The 17,515-nt window shown below is 35.7% G+C and overlaps 2 protein-coding genes across 2 annotated transcripts; both read right to left on the bottom strand.

The window, feature by feature from the left end:
• Positions 1-6,846: 6,846 nt before the first annotated feature.
• Positions 6,847-7,428, bottom strand: LOC130998327 (uncharacterized protein At2g29880-like). Its single transcript, XM_057923755.1, has one exon. The coding sequence runs from the start codon at positions 7,426-7,428 to the stop codon at positions 6,847-6,849; it is 582 nt and encodes a 193-aa protein (XP_057779738.1).
• Positions 7,429-11,863: 4,435 nt separating this feature from the next.
• LOC130997733 (protein S40-4-like) lies at positions 11,864-13,174 on the bottom strand. Its single transcript, XM_057923143.1, has one exon. The coding sequence runs from the start codon at positions 12,854-12,856 to the stop codon at positions 12,428-12,430; it is 429 nt and encodes a 142-aa protein (XP_057779126.1). The 5' UTR covers positions 12,857-13,174; the 3' UTR covers positions 11,864-12,427.
• Between the last annotated feature and the right edge of the window lie 4,341 nt (positions 13,175-17,515).

The raw sequence follows: 17,515 nt of genomic DNA, 5'->3' as shown, positions 1-17,515 counted from the left end.
CAGACCAGATATCGCATTTGCAGTCGGGGTTTGTGCAAGATATCAATCAGATCCTAAGGAAGCTCATTTAGATGCAGCTAAGCGGATTCTGAGATATCTCAAGGGCACACCCAATTTAGGATTGTGGTACCCAGCAGAGGACGACATCAAGCTCACCAGATTTTCAGACTCCGACTTCGGTGGATACAAGCTTGATCGCAAATCAACCTCCGGAACATGTCAATTCCTAGGCAACAAGCTCATCTCTTGGTTTTCTAAGAAACAGACTTCAGTCGCCACCTCTACAACTGAAGCTGAATATGTTGCTGCCGGAAGCTGCTGCTCACAAATCCTGTGGTTAGTCCATCAACTAAAGGACTATGGGATCGAGGAAAAGGAAGTTCCTATCTATTGCGACAGCTCCAGTGCTATTGCAATCTCCCAGAATCCAGTTCATCACACCAGAGTCAAACATATTGAGATTCGACATCACTTCATTCGTGATCATGTCGAAAAGAAGAATGTCTCTGTGGAATGGATTCCCACTGCTATTCAGAGAGCGGACTTGCTGACCAAGGCTCTTCCAGAAGAGAGGTTCAACGATCTTTGTGCAAAGATTGGCCTCATCAACCCTGAAGAGTGATGCTGTGTTTGAAGATTTTCTCAAACAGTCATGCTGACTGGTGGTCAACCAACTGCTGCTTCTACGATCGTCGACGTAAAAAGCAATGAAGTCCAAGTGCTCATCTGAAGAGGAAGTCATCCTGATGAATCATCCAGGATCACGTGGTATCAACTGACTACTATGTTCAGTTGATCAGTAAGTATTTTAAAATGATTACCTTTTCAAAATCAGTTATTTCAGTTTAGAGCTTTAAGTTTTTAGTTCAAAATCTTTTCTCTAACTGATCAGTTTCTTTCAAAAACTTTAACTGATTATTGGAATTGTTGGAATTGGAATATCCGAAATAGGACAAGATTTTTATAAAGTGAAAATCTGTTTTGATTGAACTTGTCCTGATCTTTTTGCCAAAAATCCTTCCAACCTTTTTGCCTCTGCAATAAAATTTCTTGGAACGCTCATTGACATGACATATGTAATGATGCCTTTTGAAGTCCCTCGCAGTGACGGCGGACGCGAAATTTTTTCTTCAATTGCATTTAAGGCACAGTTTTCGAAAAAACCTTTTCATCTTCTACATGGTTCACATCTTGTCTATTTATACCATGTTGTCTTCATAGTATTTCTGCATCAACTAACAACTCTCCACAGCTTTCACTGTGAGAAAAAGTTTCAATTGTTTCCAAAGTTGCAGAAAAATTGTTCCGACTAACGGAGAAATCTATGACTGCAAAGTCATGGAGTGGAAGAATGACGCTCATAGTCTTGGTCTTCACCGGACCCTTCCACTGGATCACAACGTCTCTCCGGCGTCAAAGTTTGCTCTACCCTCACTTGTATCCAGCGAAACGAGCGTCTTCCATCCTCATGCCCGGTGCATCGGTTTGAAGTACCTGTCTGAAATAGGACAGACTTCATCGTCTTCACATGGAGGCCTCTTGCCCACTGTGAAGCTTCGATGCCAAGCAACAACAATGAGCAGGAGCTCGTTGTCAACCGGTGCAAGATCGACAGCGTATATCCTCACGATAGCCGCTGATTCGATTTTCCTTCCCCACACAACTCTCCTCATTTGCTTCTTTCTCTTCACCATCAACCCTCCTCTCAACCTCCTTTGGTTTGCATGATTGCTGCTCTCTTCTTCCCAGTTTCGAGAGCCATGCAAACCTAAACCCACCCCTTTCTTCGTCTCCTTCCATGTCTCCTCACCCATCTTTCATTTTTCTTTTCTAAACCCTCCGCCTTCTCCGTATACCTCTGACCCTCAGCATCTTTCTCTGGACCATTCTGCGATTCAGTTTCCACGCAGTGGTCTTAGCTTCATCCTTCAGTCAAAATCCCACCTTTTTGATGTTGCCAAAAAGGGGGAAATTCTTAAGAGACTTATTCTCAAAAGACTGAAGACGATCAAGCAAAATGATCGTCCTATTTCATCAGGATGATCATGAGGAAGATACACCAAGAGGAAGAGACCTCAATTCAACGGAAAACAAGTGAGAGTGGAACAAGCTTAGGAACATTGAAGACACGAAGACAGAAGATGAAGATCAAGAAGTTCAAGGCGCAGCCAAGCAGACAGCTGGAGTCCATGGTTTATCCATGATGTTTTTGTTTTACTTTTTACTCCAATGTAAGTCTTGCTCTGTACCTAGACTGATGTCTTATCAGTCCGTTTAATGAAATGAACATCTTATTGATCTCACCCTGAAGACAATGACTCTTTGTCCAGGCTCTGATTTATGGTTATTTTTCTGTCTTCTTGCTGTTCTGTGTTTAGAACTGTTTTTGTTCTTGCTCTGAGTACAAGTTATTTAGGTTCTGTTGTTAAGGGGGAACAGCTTTCACCCCTTGTCTAGAACTTGTACTGTGAGCTCAGTCTTTTTGCTGTCTAGAACTGCTGTGTGGTTTTGGCATCATCAAAAAGGGGGAAATTGTTGGGAACCTTGTGGAATATCCTAACCCTTGTTTTGATGATACCAAAATTTATAGGACTTAAATGTAATAGACTAGAATCGTTTTTGAACTCAAGTGTTAGAGTTCGTTTTTAGTTTAGTTGCGGTGTCGAAGACTGAAGAATGAAGACTGAAGACTGAAGACTGCAGTTACCAACTGAAGTATCAGTTGAAGAATCAGTTGAAGACTGATTATTTAATGCGCGCCATGGACTGATCTAAAGTCAAGTATCAGTTGAACATTCCTCCTAGGACTGATCTTCCAACGTTCAGAGGAAGCCACGTACGCTCAAGTACAGCCGCATTAAACGCAGAGATATCTCAATATCTTATCTCTGCAGAGGTCATTCCTATCTGGTGGTTACTTTTCAGAGATATCACATCTCCTGTCCATCAAAGAGAGCCGTTTCCACACAGACAAGGAACCTCGAAGATTGAAGCCTCAGCCCAAATTCGAATTGCTCTCCAACGGAAGAAATCTTGAGGACGATTTACGCCAACGGATCTATTCAAGAGTTCTCCTACAAATAGCGCTCGAGGATCACTTCAATCTTCACCGATTCAACGACATAAGCTGAAGCTCTGCCGAAATAGCTACTCAGCCTAAAGCTTAAACCGCCCAAAGCTTGAATCGAAGAAGAGAATTCCAAAGCCAAAATCAGTCACTGCTGATTACATACATTCTCTTAGACCCTAGGCATATATTCTGTGTACCCAGAAGCCAAAGGTCAAACTTGCTTCAAAGAACTCGTTCTTTGTAAGTATAGTTGGCACTCGTTTAAACCTCTCCCCCATAAGAGTGTTTGAGTGACTCGGAGTTTCATAAGGTGTTCTGAACTCTGATAGGGAAGTCTGAGCACGAGGTGTGCTTAGCAAGGAAATCCTGCGCGAGCTGTGTAGGTGCTGAAATCCTGCGCGAGGTGTGTAGGTAGGGAAACCCTACGCGAGGTGTATAGGTGCTGAAGAGAGAGTTTATCTTCAGTTCACGGTTTGCAGTGCACCAGGGAAACACTTGCGGAGTGGATTGTTGGTCTGATCAACCAGCCGTGGATGTAGGAAAGAGTTTTTCCGAACCACGTAAAAGTCTCTGTGTTATTTACAGCTTTCAGTTTTACATTCATAACTGTGTTATTCAATTGATAAAACTGAATGCTGACTAACTGAAAAGAGAAACCTTAATCCAACTATCTGCTCCACCGAGGCTATTCGAAACTAAGTTTAATTTCCGCTGCGTATGATATCAATCTGACTCACTATCCTCTGATAGTAAGGAAGAGAGATATCATCTTCATCTTTGCAAACACAACTGAAGCCCTTACGTGGATCAGTTAAGTTCCAGTGACTTAACTGATAACTCTTTACTGAAGAGCTTTCAGTATCAGTCGTCAACCCTGTTGGTCAACACTTATTTCGGTTAAACAGGTGTTTTGTTTGCGTGTAAAGTTTCGCTTCTATCTCTGACTGAGATCCCTCTGATTGAGGTTTGTAGATAGTCATAAAACTAGCCTATAGGTGTATTCCCCCCCCCCCCCATACACCTATTCGAGACCCCCCGGACCTAACAATGTTTCTCTAATATTTAATTGCACAATGAATGTACTAGTATAATATAGGAGTAATACTTTTGTTTTGTTTTTCCATTCCATTTTCTTTTTCATTTTTGTTTTATTTTTTATTTTCGTTATTTTTATTAATTTATTTCACAATTATAATAATTACTTCCTATTTTATATTTTAAATTTTGAGTTCATTAAATTTATTATAATATGATTTAATTGAGTAACTATTGATGTGCTCAATGCATGATATTATTTTCTTAATTATGTCCATTTTTGTAAAAAAATTAATTTGTTATTTCAAGTTTACTAATTTATTATAATATAATTTTCCTATAGTATATTTTTATGAATTATCGATCGATGTGCTCAACGTATGAAAATATTCCCACAATTATAGTTATACATTGATGATTTATAAGTTTTATTTCAATAATACTATTTTGTTATCATTTATTCATTAACCTATATTTTTTATGAAATAATCAAAGAAAGTAGTTAATGTATGATATTATTCTAAACATTTTAGCCATCCCTTCCTATTTTATATTTTTTTAATTTCAAGTTAACTAATTTATTGTAATATAATGTTCGGTAGTAACCAATCGATGCGTCAGCATATGATATTATTTTCACTACTATAGTAATTTAATTTTATGTTTTAGTTTTTTATTTTGAGATCACTAATAATTTAAATAAATAAATACTTATTATATATGTAATATATTAATAGAATATTAAAATCAAATTTATATATATATATATATATATATATATATATATATATATAGGGAGAGGTTCAAATAAGAACCACTAATAAAATAAGAACGGAGAACCATTTTAAGCCATTCGATCATCAAGATCTACGGTGGATGCATCATCTTGGTGGATGGATGCAGGTGCTGGGTTCGAATCCTGAAGGGAGCAAAAAAATTATTTTTTTCTGATGCATTAAATTTAATAGCGGATGCATTAATTTGTATAGCAGATGCAGTAATTTTATTGATTCTTATGTTCTCACGATAATTGTGGTTCTCACTATAACCTCACCCTATAATATATATATAATTCATTAAAAAAATTATAATTAATCAACATTCATTAAAAAAATAATCCAACATCCATATAAAAAAATATTATAATTCAAAGACATTTTGATAACAATCTATCAAAACACCTCCCTAAACATTATCTTCAGTCTCATCATCTTCGTTTCCATCGTTTCCATACATTGACCTATTTTCCCACATAGCATTAGCAATACTTGCTTTCCATGCATTAGCTTCATTCCTCTGAGACAGCTGGCTTTGAGAAATATATTCCAAATTGTCTGCATCATTCTCTACATCTGGTGCAGCATTCTCTACTTCATCTTCGACTGGAAATTCATCAGTACGACACTCCTTTCGAAGAAAATTATGTAATCCAACACAAGCCAATACAAACTCTGCTTGTGTTTGAAATGAAAACGGAGGAGCTATTTTGAAAATTGTGAATTGTGATTTGAAGATTCCAAAAATTCGTTCAATCACGTTTTGCAATTTTGCATGTCGAAGATTGAACAACTCATCTACATTTATGGGATGACGACCTTGACCACCGAAATCTTTAAGATGATATCGAACACCACGTAACGAAGCCAAAAACTGACGGCGATTAGCAAATCCACAATCCACTAGGAAATATTTACCTTGAGGCACATGAAGCCCATTAGGTCTCGATAATGCGTCACTTAAAAGTTATGAATCATGGGCCGAGCCTTCCCATCCACTAAGCACATAGATGAACTGCAAATCAAAGTTGCAAGCTGCCAAAACATTTTGAGATTGCACCCCATGACGGTTACGATAACTGCTTACGTCTCTGCCTATGACCATGGCCGGGATATGAGTTCCATCTATAGCTCCGATACAATCCTAAAATAAAGTGAATATGTTATACAAATAAAGCATAAAAAATTGATATACTACAATAGCAACAATATAATATCGAAATAATCCATACCTTGAAGAAAGGATTAAATCTTGTACTTTCTCGAATTTTAGTGGGTATTGTTGTTGTCGGCTTAACCATCATGTCCGGTGCTATGGTGTTCAATGCTCTCAAGATTTTATTGAAGTTCCGACTAGTAGCAAAATGCGAATGATCAAACCTTTGACGAACATTACAATAATGATCGTTGTGTCCAACAATGATCAAGAATGTTGCCACCATTTCTTCAACAGTTGTGTATCGTGTATCTTGAACATGGGTTTTCTCTCTAATGATCCGGCATAATTTGATAAAGACATCCGGATACATTCTATACAACTGCCGAAAACTCTTTGGATCTCTGTCGAGCATATTACGTACAAAATGGAATCATTCCCTAGTCTTTGGTCGTCGCATCAAAGAGTTGTCAATAGTTAGAGGAATCGTCATAATATTTCCCAATAAAATGATAATTGCCTTAGTTGCCTCCATCAAGAGCCTAACCTGATCACAAAATTCAAGCTCCATTTCTGTTTCAATTTCATCTTCAAGTTCATCTTTCATTTCCTCTTCAATTTCATCCTCAATTTTATCTTCATAATTCATGCTGCCATATAAAAAAATGAAACAATAATAAAAAAAATACGAATTCATTAATGATCAAAAGAAAGATTAAAAATAAAACACCAACAAAACAATGTACTTATAAAAACATGGTTAAAAAAAAACATAGTTTCCAAAATATGATTGAAATCATCACTATCCCCTAATCTTTAATCTTAAAAGCTATCCAACGTGCTCGTTCCGCAATAGTCATTTTCAAAAATTCATCTTTCTTTGTCTTGGTATCAAGCAAGTCAAATGCTTTCACGCGAATGTCATCAGTCAAATCAGGGATTTCTTTGATAGCATCCCAAGTTGTATAAGTTTTTTCTCTTTCTCTCTTCTCTAGCATAGTATCTCGTTTCACCAAGAGGCTTTGAACTCCATCCATTGTGGTAGTGATTTTTTTAACTTCTGCCATGAATTCCTGATGCGATCTATTTTCAGTGTGACCAGAATTTATCTCAAACTGGCCTCTAGTTCTTTTGGCGGGAGCTCTTCTCTGAGTGGACTCCACAGACACTTCAGGAAATACCAAAGGTGATTTGGAACCGGATGATGGCGGATCATCTTGAGTCAGTCCTACAAACGCCTCATTTTCAACATCATAATTCAACTCCTCTATGTGCGGAGCTCTATTTTCATCAGCTCCTAATGTCCTGGCATCAGCAGCACTACCCAATCCAATTGAGTTTTTGCCTACAGCCACACGTTTCCAAGTCTTCATAATCCGGACAATTTTCATGGCGCAAGTATGCATCTTTTGGGTGAGCCTAACATAATAAAGAATATATTTATTAATTAATAATATTATTTAAATAACATTGTTTTAAAAAAATAATTCCTAACAAGTTTACCTAACAGTATGCATCCCATACTTCATCTGGGACCGTGAAATTTTTAGCGTTGTTGTCATAGCCAAAACCAGAGTTAAACTTCATGAGTGTTGAATAAGCAGTCCAACGGGTCTTAAACCATTTGATACGGCTTAGGTAGTGGTTATAAGTCTTATTACAACGAAGTCTTTGATTAAGAAGAGGAAGTATTCTTTCTTCAACAGTTGCTTTGCTAAAGATACCACTATTATCACGCCATCCCCAATTCGCAAACTCAACCAAAATTTCTAACAATACATCGCTTTGTTCCTTAGTCCATGGTTCATAGACTGCCCTCTTTTTCGTGTCTTGTTGTTGAGAATCTCCCATGATAATATTACTAGACACAAAATATATATACGTATATAGTACTATAATAATGAATAAAAGAAAGTATAAATAAAAATAACAAAAACTATAATCAACTCGCATGCAATAGAAAAACAGAATATAGCTGCTAACAAATTATAAAGATTCAAGGTTTATGCATTATAAAAATTGAATATAAAAATAATATAAAGATACAAGATTTATGAGAGAATACCTTGCTAATAGCCAATGCAGAACCCTAAAATTGTGTTTTTTTTCGAGTCTGGTTCAAATTTTGTGTGATGAAATAAAAGGACGGCTGCTACTACTATTTATGAAGGATTTGCTGGGCCCAACGACTGCTAGAGCCCAGCGATCGCTGGCTTGTCCCAGCGGTAGCGGCGCCCCAGTGATCGCTGGCATAGTTGGACACGAGCCCCACGAATCTTGGTCGGCCCAGCGACCGCTGGCTTGTCCGAGCGGCCGCGGCGCCCCAGCGATCGCTGGCTTTGTTGGACACGGTCGCTGGGTCCCAGCGAGCGCGGAGATTTTGCAAAATTTGTGAATTCTTGTGGTCTGTCCTCGAATTTGTTCATGCCTATTTTTTGAGCAAAATCATTGAAAGTCACTCCAACTTTAAAGTCCATAGATTAACGAATACACCCAGACTTTAAAAGACTTTTAAAAGTCCTGAACGAATACACCCAAACTTTAAAAGACTTTTAAAAGTCTTGAACGAATACACCCAGACTTTCATAGACTTTTAAAAGTCTTGAACGAATACACCCAGACTTTAAAAGTCTGCAGAAATCTATAAAAATCTTGAACTAATACACCCCCCTTAGTAAACTTAAAATTTACCCACTCAAATAAAAACTTCAAAAAAATATCCATTTTTGTGTTAAATGACTAAACTGTCCCTAAGATTAAAATTAAAAAATTACCCACTCTTAATCCCTATCAGTTTCTCTCTCACTCTGCATAAAGCTCTCTCTCTTTCTCTCTCTCTCTCCCCCCCCTTTCTTTCTCTCTTCCGGCGGCGGATCGGACTACGACAGTGGCAAGAGGTGAGCGCGGCGGACGATGTAGATCTTGTGGCGGCTGAGGGCAGCGATCCTTGCGGCCTGCTACTCATCTGGCCAAAGAAGGGACGAAGGGGTACTCGGCGGCGGCAGCCTACGGGCTATTCGTCGGAATTTCTAGGGGAAGAAGAATCGAGAGGCGAGGGCACGGCGGAGCTGCTGCGGCTGCGATAGTGGTGGTGATTCGCCGGATTTGAGATGGAGGAGGATTTAGGAATTCTAGATTTTGGGGACTTTTCTTCGTATTCAGCGATTTGAGGCTCTCGGTCTTCTTCGAGTCAACAGAAGACGGCGGCGAGTACATGGATTACGATTTCCCGCTTCCTCCTGCTTCTGCGATGGCTTCTAATGGTGAGCATTGGATACTTTCTTCTTCGCCATCACTTCTCCCCTGGTATTGGTGGTAGAGAAAGTGGAGGATGAGGATGTTCGCTTCATTTGCTTTGATGGAGGCTCTCTGGTGCTCTGTGATCGAAAGTGAGTTTGGAGATGATGAGTTGGATGAATTTTGTAGGATTTAAGGAGTATTTTGCTATGCTCATTTGTTAATTTTTTCTTCAAGACTACTAATTTTACTTTACACTGCAAAATGATTGTAAATTGATGATTAATTTCTCAAATTAATCATTGAGTAATTAAATCTTTCAAATTGATGAAAATCACAATTTTTTTGAATTAACAATCAAATCTAGGGATGTCAATGCAGCCCGAAATCCGTGGGCCGACCCGAATAACCCGACAAAATTAGAGGGTTAGGGTTGAAAAATCGCAACCCGAAAAAACTTCCAGCTCGATTAGCCTGCATCCGACTAACTCGGAACCCGATAGGGCTAGCCCGAAAACCCGGTGGGCTGACGGAATTGTGACTGATGCATCCAGTTACAACTTCTGCTATGTTTAGATCTATGATATTTGCTTAAATATATATGTGTAGCCTCATTAAAAAAAGTGAAATTAATTAGTTAGAATATGTGTGTGTGTGTGTGTGTGTGTGTGTGTGTGTGCAATCTCATTAAAACAAGTGAAATTAATTACGGGTTTTTTGTAGAAATTGATTATTAGTATCTCATTAGTTAGAAATTAATTATTAGTATCTCATTTTAAAGTGATATCAATTTTTTTTTCTGTCAATGAGACGTGCATGGCAAATCCACTAATTATTCAGTAATAATCCAGATTGATTCTAGTGCTATATACATGTTAAATTTTACTATCTCATTTTAATATAATTTTATTTTTGTAATCTTGAATATCTTATATTTTTGCATTTCATGCTTTGCTATATAATTTATATCTTTAATATCTATATATATTTTATACATTATACATTAGATCATTAGGAATAATAAAATACAAATGATAATTTTATTTTTACGCCTTTAACCTAATTAGCCCGATGGGCTAGCCTGAAACCCGAAAGTTTAGGGTTACAGTTGAAGATTTACAACCCAAAAAAATCTCCAACCCGATTAGCCCGCACCCGACTAACCCGGAACCCGATAGGGCTAGCCCGAAAACCCGATGGGCTGGCCCGATTGACATCCCTAATCAAATCTATGAATTTACAATTAAAACTAGAATTCACGACCAGCTCGATGAATTCACAACTAAATCATTAGTGTTGGTTGTGAATTTAAATTTTAAAATTTGAATTCACAATTAGAAATAATGCTAGTCGTGAATTTATGTTTTAAAGCTTGAATTCACGGTTAACAATATTTATAGTTGTGAATTCATTTAAAACTTGAATTCACGATTAATACTATATATAGTTGTGAATTCACGACAAACAATATTTCTAGTTGTGAATTCACGCGAGTTCACGACTTACACTATTTATAGTTGTGAATTCACGTTTTAAAACTTGAATTCACGACTAACACTGTTTTTAGTTTTGAATTCAAACTTTAAAACTTGAATTCACAACCAAAATATATTCTGGTTATGAATTCGATGGGGTGTGAAATGCGCGGGTATTTTTAAAATTTTTATATACAATGGTAAAATGGTAAGTGTGGGTATTTTTATAAATTTTTATTTTAGTAGGTAATATTTAAGTATACTAAAAAAAATAGGTTATTTTTAAAATTCATTTTAATAATAATAAGAGAGAGAGTGAGAGAGACAGAGAGTGCTTGGCTGTACGTGCACTATAGAGTAGTACACTATGGATGCCCCAAAGCCACGCAAAATTGGAAAAGAGAAGAAAATAGGAGTGCAATATCTTAATGGAAATGCAAACACACACGTAAAATTGATCCAAAGGTTGACACCTAAGTGAATTCATAAATGAGTAGATTTTACTTGAAGGGGTGGTTTTCAGTTAGCCAGTTGTTTTCTTACCAACCAATAACGCTAATGCTTAATAACCCACTCTTTATAAAATAAAACCTCCTCTCTCTCTCTCTCTCTTTTTTATCAAGATTAAATCCATCATTTTAAAGTTGACCACTTGACTGCACACAATTTCTATTTACTAACCAAATCATGTACTTAATTTTTGTTCCAAATATAATATTTTGAATTAATATTTCGTTGTGTGGATTTTTTTTTCATTGTAATCTATCAACGATCTTCAATTTTCGCAAACAAACATGAAATTTAATTCTAACTCTAAATATTAGTATGCCCTTTAGGTAGTAAACAGCTCTATAAATTTATATAATACTAGATAGATTAGTGTATAAATTAAACTAACACTAGTAGTATATTTTAAGTAAGCAGAAACAAAACTGCAATTAATAAAATGGAAAACTTGCAACTTTAGCATTTAAATATAACAATAAACGCCAAAAATTGTTAATTAAATTATACAAATTGTTAATTATTAAGTAGCAACCCAATATATTATCTGTTGATCAACCTCGTCTGACAAAATTTAAACTTCAATAATCTTCAATGACAACACCAAAACAACCACCAAGATAGATAACTTTATTCCAATAAACATTTTACATTACATTTAAAATAAGAAGGAAAACATTAACACCTAGCCAACAAATATAAATAACCACTGGCCACCAGGTCCTCACTTAAGTGAAGTGACCCGGGTTCGATCCCTCTTGGGAGCGAATTGGAGATTGAAGATATAAGGTGGATTTGGTGAATGGGAGAGATAAGGTGGTTCTTGGAGTGGATGGGGAACTAACTACTAACATCTAACATGACTTTGCCCGATCAAAAAAAAAAAAAAAAAAAAATATAAATAATACTAATTAGCACTACTCCAAAACACATACAATAACCCTAATTAATTAATCAAGCTACCATGGAAGAATGGCACAAAAAATGTCGCCATTAACCCAAAACCAAAAGTTAAGATTCAATTTAATTTCCCCCTTTCCTAAACAGTTAGTAATCACACATTGATAACAAAGATCAATCAGTTGAGCAGTAGCAATCCTCTGAAATGAAAGCTAGCAAAAAAACGGCACTCCAAAAAACAGAGGATCATGATGAGCTCCTAAATTAAAATTCGCTAATCCTCGAATCCGGTCTGTTTCCAGATGGCATTTCTGAGGCTGCTCAAATCCCTGCCCTTGAGAGTCCGCCCGATCCCTTCATGCACCGACAGAGACGCCACTCTCGTCCTCGCCAAATACTCGTGAGGGGGCATTCGCTCATTTTCCTCGTCGTCGGCATCCTCGTCGCCGGCGCGTCCCCTGCACTCGCCCCTCAGGATCTTCGACCAGTCCGGAATGTTCACCGGCAGAGATTTCGCGCCGATCGGAGCGTCGGCGGTCTTCCGGAGGGGTTTCCGCAGCGGGCGCGGGCTGTTGGAAATGGATTTTCTGGTCTCCGTTTGGTCGTTGTTGTTCCAGACGTCGGCTTCGTCGAACTCGAATTGATCGGCCGAGGAGAGCCTGGCTGCGCCGCCGAGGTAGCGGTGGCTCTTGGCTGCTGCCATTGCAGTTGTTGTTGTTGGGGTTGGGAATGTTGGGATCGATGAGAGCAGACTTTCTTTTTCAAATTTGCAGGTGGACGAGTTTGGCTGTAATGCTCTGAATATATATATAATGTTTGTTTTGGATAAGCTCTGCCAATAATTCTGCCCTTTTTTAATTAATTTAATAGAAAAAAATTCTTACCAATAAGAGGAGTTACGTAGAGTTTATTAGGAGGTGAAATGTAATTGAATATCCGAATGAGGAAAATTATTTTATTCGGGTCGGATTTTGTAGTTTGGATTGATTAAATCGTATACTCAATACGAAATCTGTGTTTATGGGATGCGTATATGTTATTGTATTTTATTTTTGGGATTTTTGTTTATCAGATAGGTGTCTGCACATGGAATAAACTTTATACTAATTGCCATTTATGTTGATGTTTGTATCTATCATGGAAATTTACGTGGTCTTTTTTCTCAGCAATTAATTGCACTTTAATAATATAAATATTTTTTCAGCTCTTCTAAATATATATATATATTTTTTTTGAATTCTAAATAATTTATTCTCTAGTCTTCACTTTTCAAACTTTAAAGTCACAAAAAACAAAATGAGAGACAAAATGAGAGAAGTACACACACTGACACACATATATAGAGAAGAAAATCAAAGGATAAGTCCACAATATATAGATCACAAGTTCAATGTGATGGTTTTCAAATAAAAAAGAAAAAAGCACATGTGATTGGTATTAATAATAATAATAATAATAATAATAATAATAATAATAAGATTTCACTCCTCAGTTATAATTGATCAGCAACTGTGATTGTTCCCACCTAGTACAACCATACCTTTTTTTCTATCCTTTAAATGTGATGTCTTTAAATCTCATACGAAACTACAAAATGAATAAAAAAAGTTTTCAAAAACTAAAAACAAAACAAAAACAAAAAGAATAAAAACGAAAGGCATCCATCTGCGCAAAAGGTCAAAAGTTCAATCATATGTGGATGCATGAGCATGGCACACCAGATCACTTGAATCACACTTTCTCTTGATTCTAAAGTTTGTCTTTTTATCAATATTTTACACATTAATTAAATATGATCACAGCGAAAAAGTACAAACTTTTTCAATTCTGTAATTTTACATAATTTTTATTAACATTGCAATTACAACATTCCCAGTTATAACCTCGTAAAAACTTGGCCAAAAAATTGAGGATGTTGTGATTGCAAAAACAATAAAATAGAAGATAACGTTGTGATTACAATATTTTCACATGGTGTTATAATTAAAATTTCGAGTACAAGTTATACTATTTGATGTGAATTGAGTCTTTAATATGTAAATAAAACAAAATGCAACTGACATTCAGAACTTTTGGTGGTTCGTAGTGGAGTGGAGAGATGCAACAAATAAGCAGCGTCTGTTTCCAATTTAAGAAAATAAGAAGCGGAAGGGCATATTATTTTCATTATTTAATTTAATATATAAAAATGGTAACGATGTGGCACGAGATTAAATTTGACCAACAATCTGTACGCCCCAAATTTATGAGCATGATGTGTCCGATCCATAAATTAGCAACCCATTTTACTTTTATATAAAAATAATAATTGCCTTTTTTCACGTTCAAGCTTATCGGTTTGCACTTGTAGTTAGAAGTTAGTAGGAGTTGTGATGCATTTGTGGATACAAGTGGCGACTCGATCAAAGATTGTCTACTCAGATATGCGCTTGCTACGTAATACGTCAAATAGTATTGTACGTGATGTATGGCGCTTTCATTTGAATCCAGAGCATCCACATCGACTGATTGATTATTGTGAATGGCTCGAGTCAGTAAATTTGACGAGTCAATCTATGCAATCTCGAATCAATGTATGTGATGTATGGCGCTTTCATTTGAATCCAGAGCATCCATATCGACTGATTGATTATTGTGAATGGCTCGAGTCAGTAAATTTGATGAGTCAATCTATGCAATCTCTTTGATTCGAGATGAGACTTGTTCCATTGAGTCGAATTCAATGATTAAAAATGCGTGTATTATAGGCGCCGAATTAAAAATAAAATAAATAAATAAATAAAATTTAAATTATTTTCTTTTATTCTATAAATACCTATTAACTATAACACAATTTTCATAATAAAAATCAAGGTTCTCTTCTTCATTCTCTCTTAATTTACTTTTAATCTCTTTCAAATTTTTTCATCTAATAAATTCCAACAATCTCAATTTCTTTTCTTCAAATTAATGCGACGGTCTTTTCGGGCTGTATTACCAATCAAACCTCACGGGAATGAACTTGAGGATACGGAAGAAGGTCATAGCTCGGCCGAGCCCCAATCGAGGCCGGCAGCACCGAGATAAAAGGGCAAAAAGGCAGCGGGGGAAGAAGGTGAAAAGAGGAGGCGCCACACTTACACGCTTAAAGAAATCGATCTCATCGCCTGTATTTGGATCGAGGAGTGATGCCATCTGTAGTGTCGACCAAAAAAAGGATGCCTATTGAGGGAAAGTGTTGGAGAAGGTAAACACAATAGTGCCCCAAGCCGTTCACCATCCGACACGTGAAATCTCATCGGGGGCGTGTCATTACACGGAATTAGGGATTAAGGTGTCTAAATTAGACATTTCCACCCCCAAAACAATCAGCAACGTCAATTGATAACAATTATTGAGCAATCACGCGTGTGTGTTGGCCTAATATTAGTAACAAGTTATTGCTTAAGACTTTGAGGTTCTGGGTTCAAGTTCTCTGTCGCGTGGTCTTTAAATTTCTTTATTTAATTCATAAAAAAAATTAAAAACTAAAAAAGCAATCATCTAACTTAATTAATCTCAATTACTCAACCATCAAAAGTTGCAACTGTATCACGAGCAAGAGTTCGTGCACGACAGTCTTTGCTGATAGGATGATGCAATATTCAAGCGTGTACAATGTACATATTATAGAGCTTATAGAAACACTACTCGTTATAGAAACATTGATCTTGAAGCTCGCAGAATGGTCTATAGTGGGGAAAGAAGCATTTTAGATTATGCATGGAGTAGATAACATGTGTAGGTCCTCATATAAGTGCACCAATTATTTAACCACTTCGATTATTTACTTTTGTTTCTTATGAGATTGGGATTATGTTGATTGATTGTAATCTATTTTCTTATCTTTATCGATAAGGGTGCGTTTACTTTGATGAAAAATAAATATTTTTATTATTTTTTCATTATTTTCACATGTTTGTTATAATAGTATAAAACTTTCCCTCAAAAAGGTGGAATATTTTCTTAGGCGCAGCTCATTTTCACTCATTTTCTCTCCAATGTTGGATAATAATTCCTCTGTCCCCCACAAATATACATAGGTGCTTCCAACATAGGTTTTAATGAAAAGTTTGTTAGAATATTGATAGTGGAGAAATAATTTCTCACGTAAAGGGTATGGTTAAGTAGATTGTGGGTAAAATAAATGTAGTTACTTGGGTAAAATTGAAAAAATTATCTGTGGATAGTGTCCAAAAATAGGTTGTGCATAAATTTCAGAACGTACCAAAAATAAAATGTATGTATAAATATGAGGGACGGAGGGAGTATTATCTTTGGGTAGTGATGTGAAAATATTTTTAACATTTTCTCATATTTCATCTTTAGTAAACATATGATAAAAAATGAGAAAAATATAATATTTTCTTATTTTTTCTTATCCACCATTTTCTCAAATGAAAATTTTACAACCAAAGTAAACACACCCTAATGGAAATATCACTAGATTACAAAGTTTGTGGTAAAAGGTACCGTGTCTATTATGTAGTAGTATTATCTTTTAATAATAATTTTAATAATAATAATAATAATAAAATAATAATAATAATAATAATAATAATAATAATAATAATAATAATAATAATAATAATAATAATAATAATAATAATAATAGTTTTCCTATTTTTTTAATTAATTATAAGCTTCCCCAAAAATAAATTTCTCTAACCTAAATTATTTTTTCAAATTTTTTTTTTATCATGATTTGTTATTTCCATCATATATAATTTTAAGTTTAACAAGATTTCTCTCCATAGTACAAAAATCTCTATCAGTTAAATTATTCGAACATTTTGACAACTTATAAGTTAATAATATCTTATAAGTTTTTAAAATATTTTACAAACTGTTAAAATTTATAAATTATTTAAAATAATAGTAGCCAAACACCCTTTAATCTGAAACTTTGGATAATCAACATGGCTAATCGGGATAATTGCTCGACTGGTGACGTGGTATATGTGGGTACTAAACTTATCACGTAACATATAGAAAATTTGACATAAAGAATTCACGTGGCATAGATGTAATATTTTAACTATGCACACATAGAATTGATTGAATTAATCGGGAATGGATGAGTATAGGTTGTTATTTAATAGTACATTGCATTATTATTGGCCTAGCTCACCCCCCATAAACCAATCTCCACCACGATATTAACAATAACGCCTTTAATTCTTATGGGTCTGCCTAACTATTTTTGACTTGTGTCTCTCTCTATGTGTCTATCCTCAGTCCATGCCACGAATACTTGTGGTAAAACAAGTGAACAAATACAACTTTAAGTTTCACAATAATAACATTAAAACTGTGAAAAACGATGCGTCAGATCTATCCTAAT

The sequence above is a fragment of the Salvia miltiorrhiza genome, chromosome 8 (assembly GCF_028751815.1).
Source record: "Salvia miltiorrhiza cultivar Shanhuang (shh) chromosome 8, IMPLAD_Smil_shh, whole genome shotgun sequence".
NCBI classification, from domain to species: Eukaryota; Viridiplantae; Streptophyta; class Magnoliopsida; order Lamiales; family Lamiaceae; genus Salvia; species Salvia miltiorrhiza.
Note: the sequence above shows the minus strand (reverse complement) of the source record. Positions and strands in the feature narration are given on the sequence as shown.

Bases quoted from the DNA above. Each gene is read 5' to 3' on its own strand.
- LOC130998327 (XM_057923755.1), bottom strand. From the start codon at position 7,428: ATGAAAATTGTCCGGATTATGAAGACTTGGAAACGTGTGGCTGTAGGC.
- LOC130997733 (XM_057923143.1), bottom strand. From the start codon at position 12,856: ATGGCAGCAGCCAAGAGCCACCGCTACCTCGGCGGCGCAGCCAGGCTC.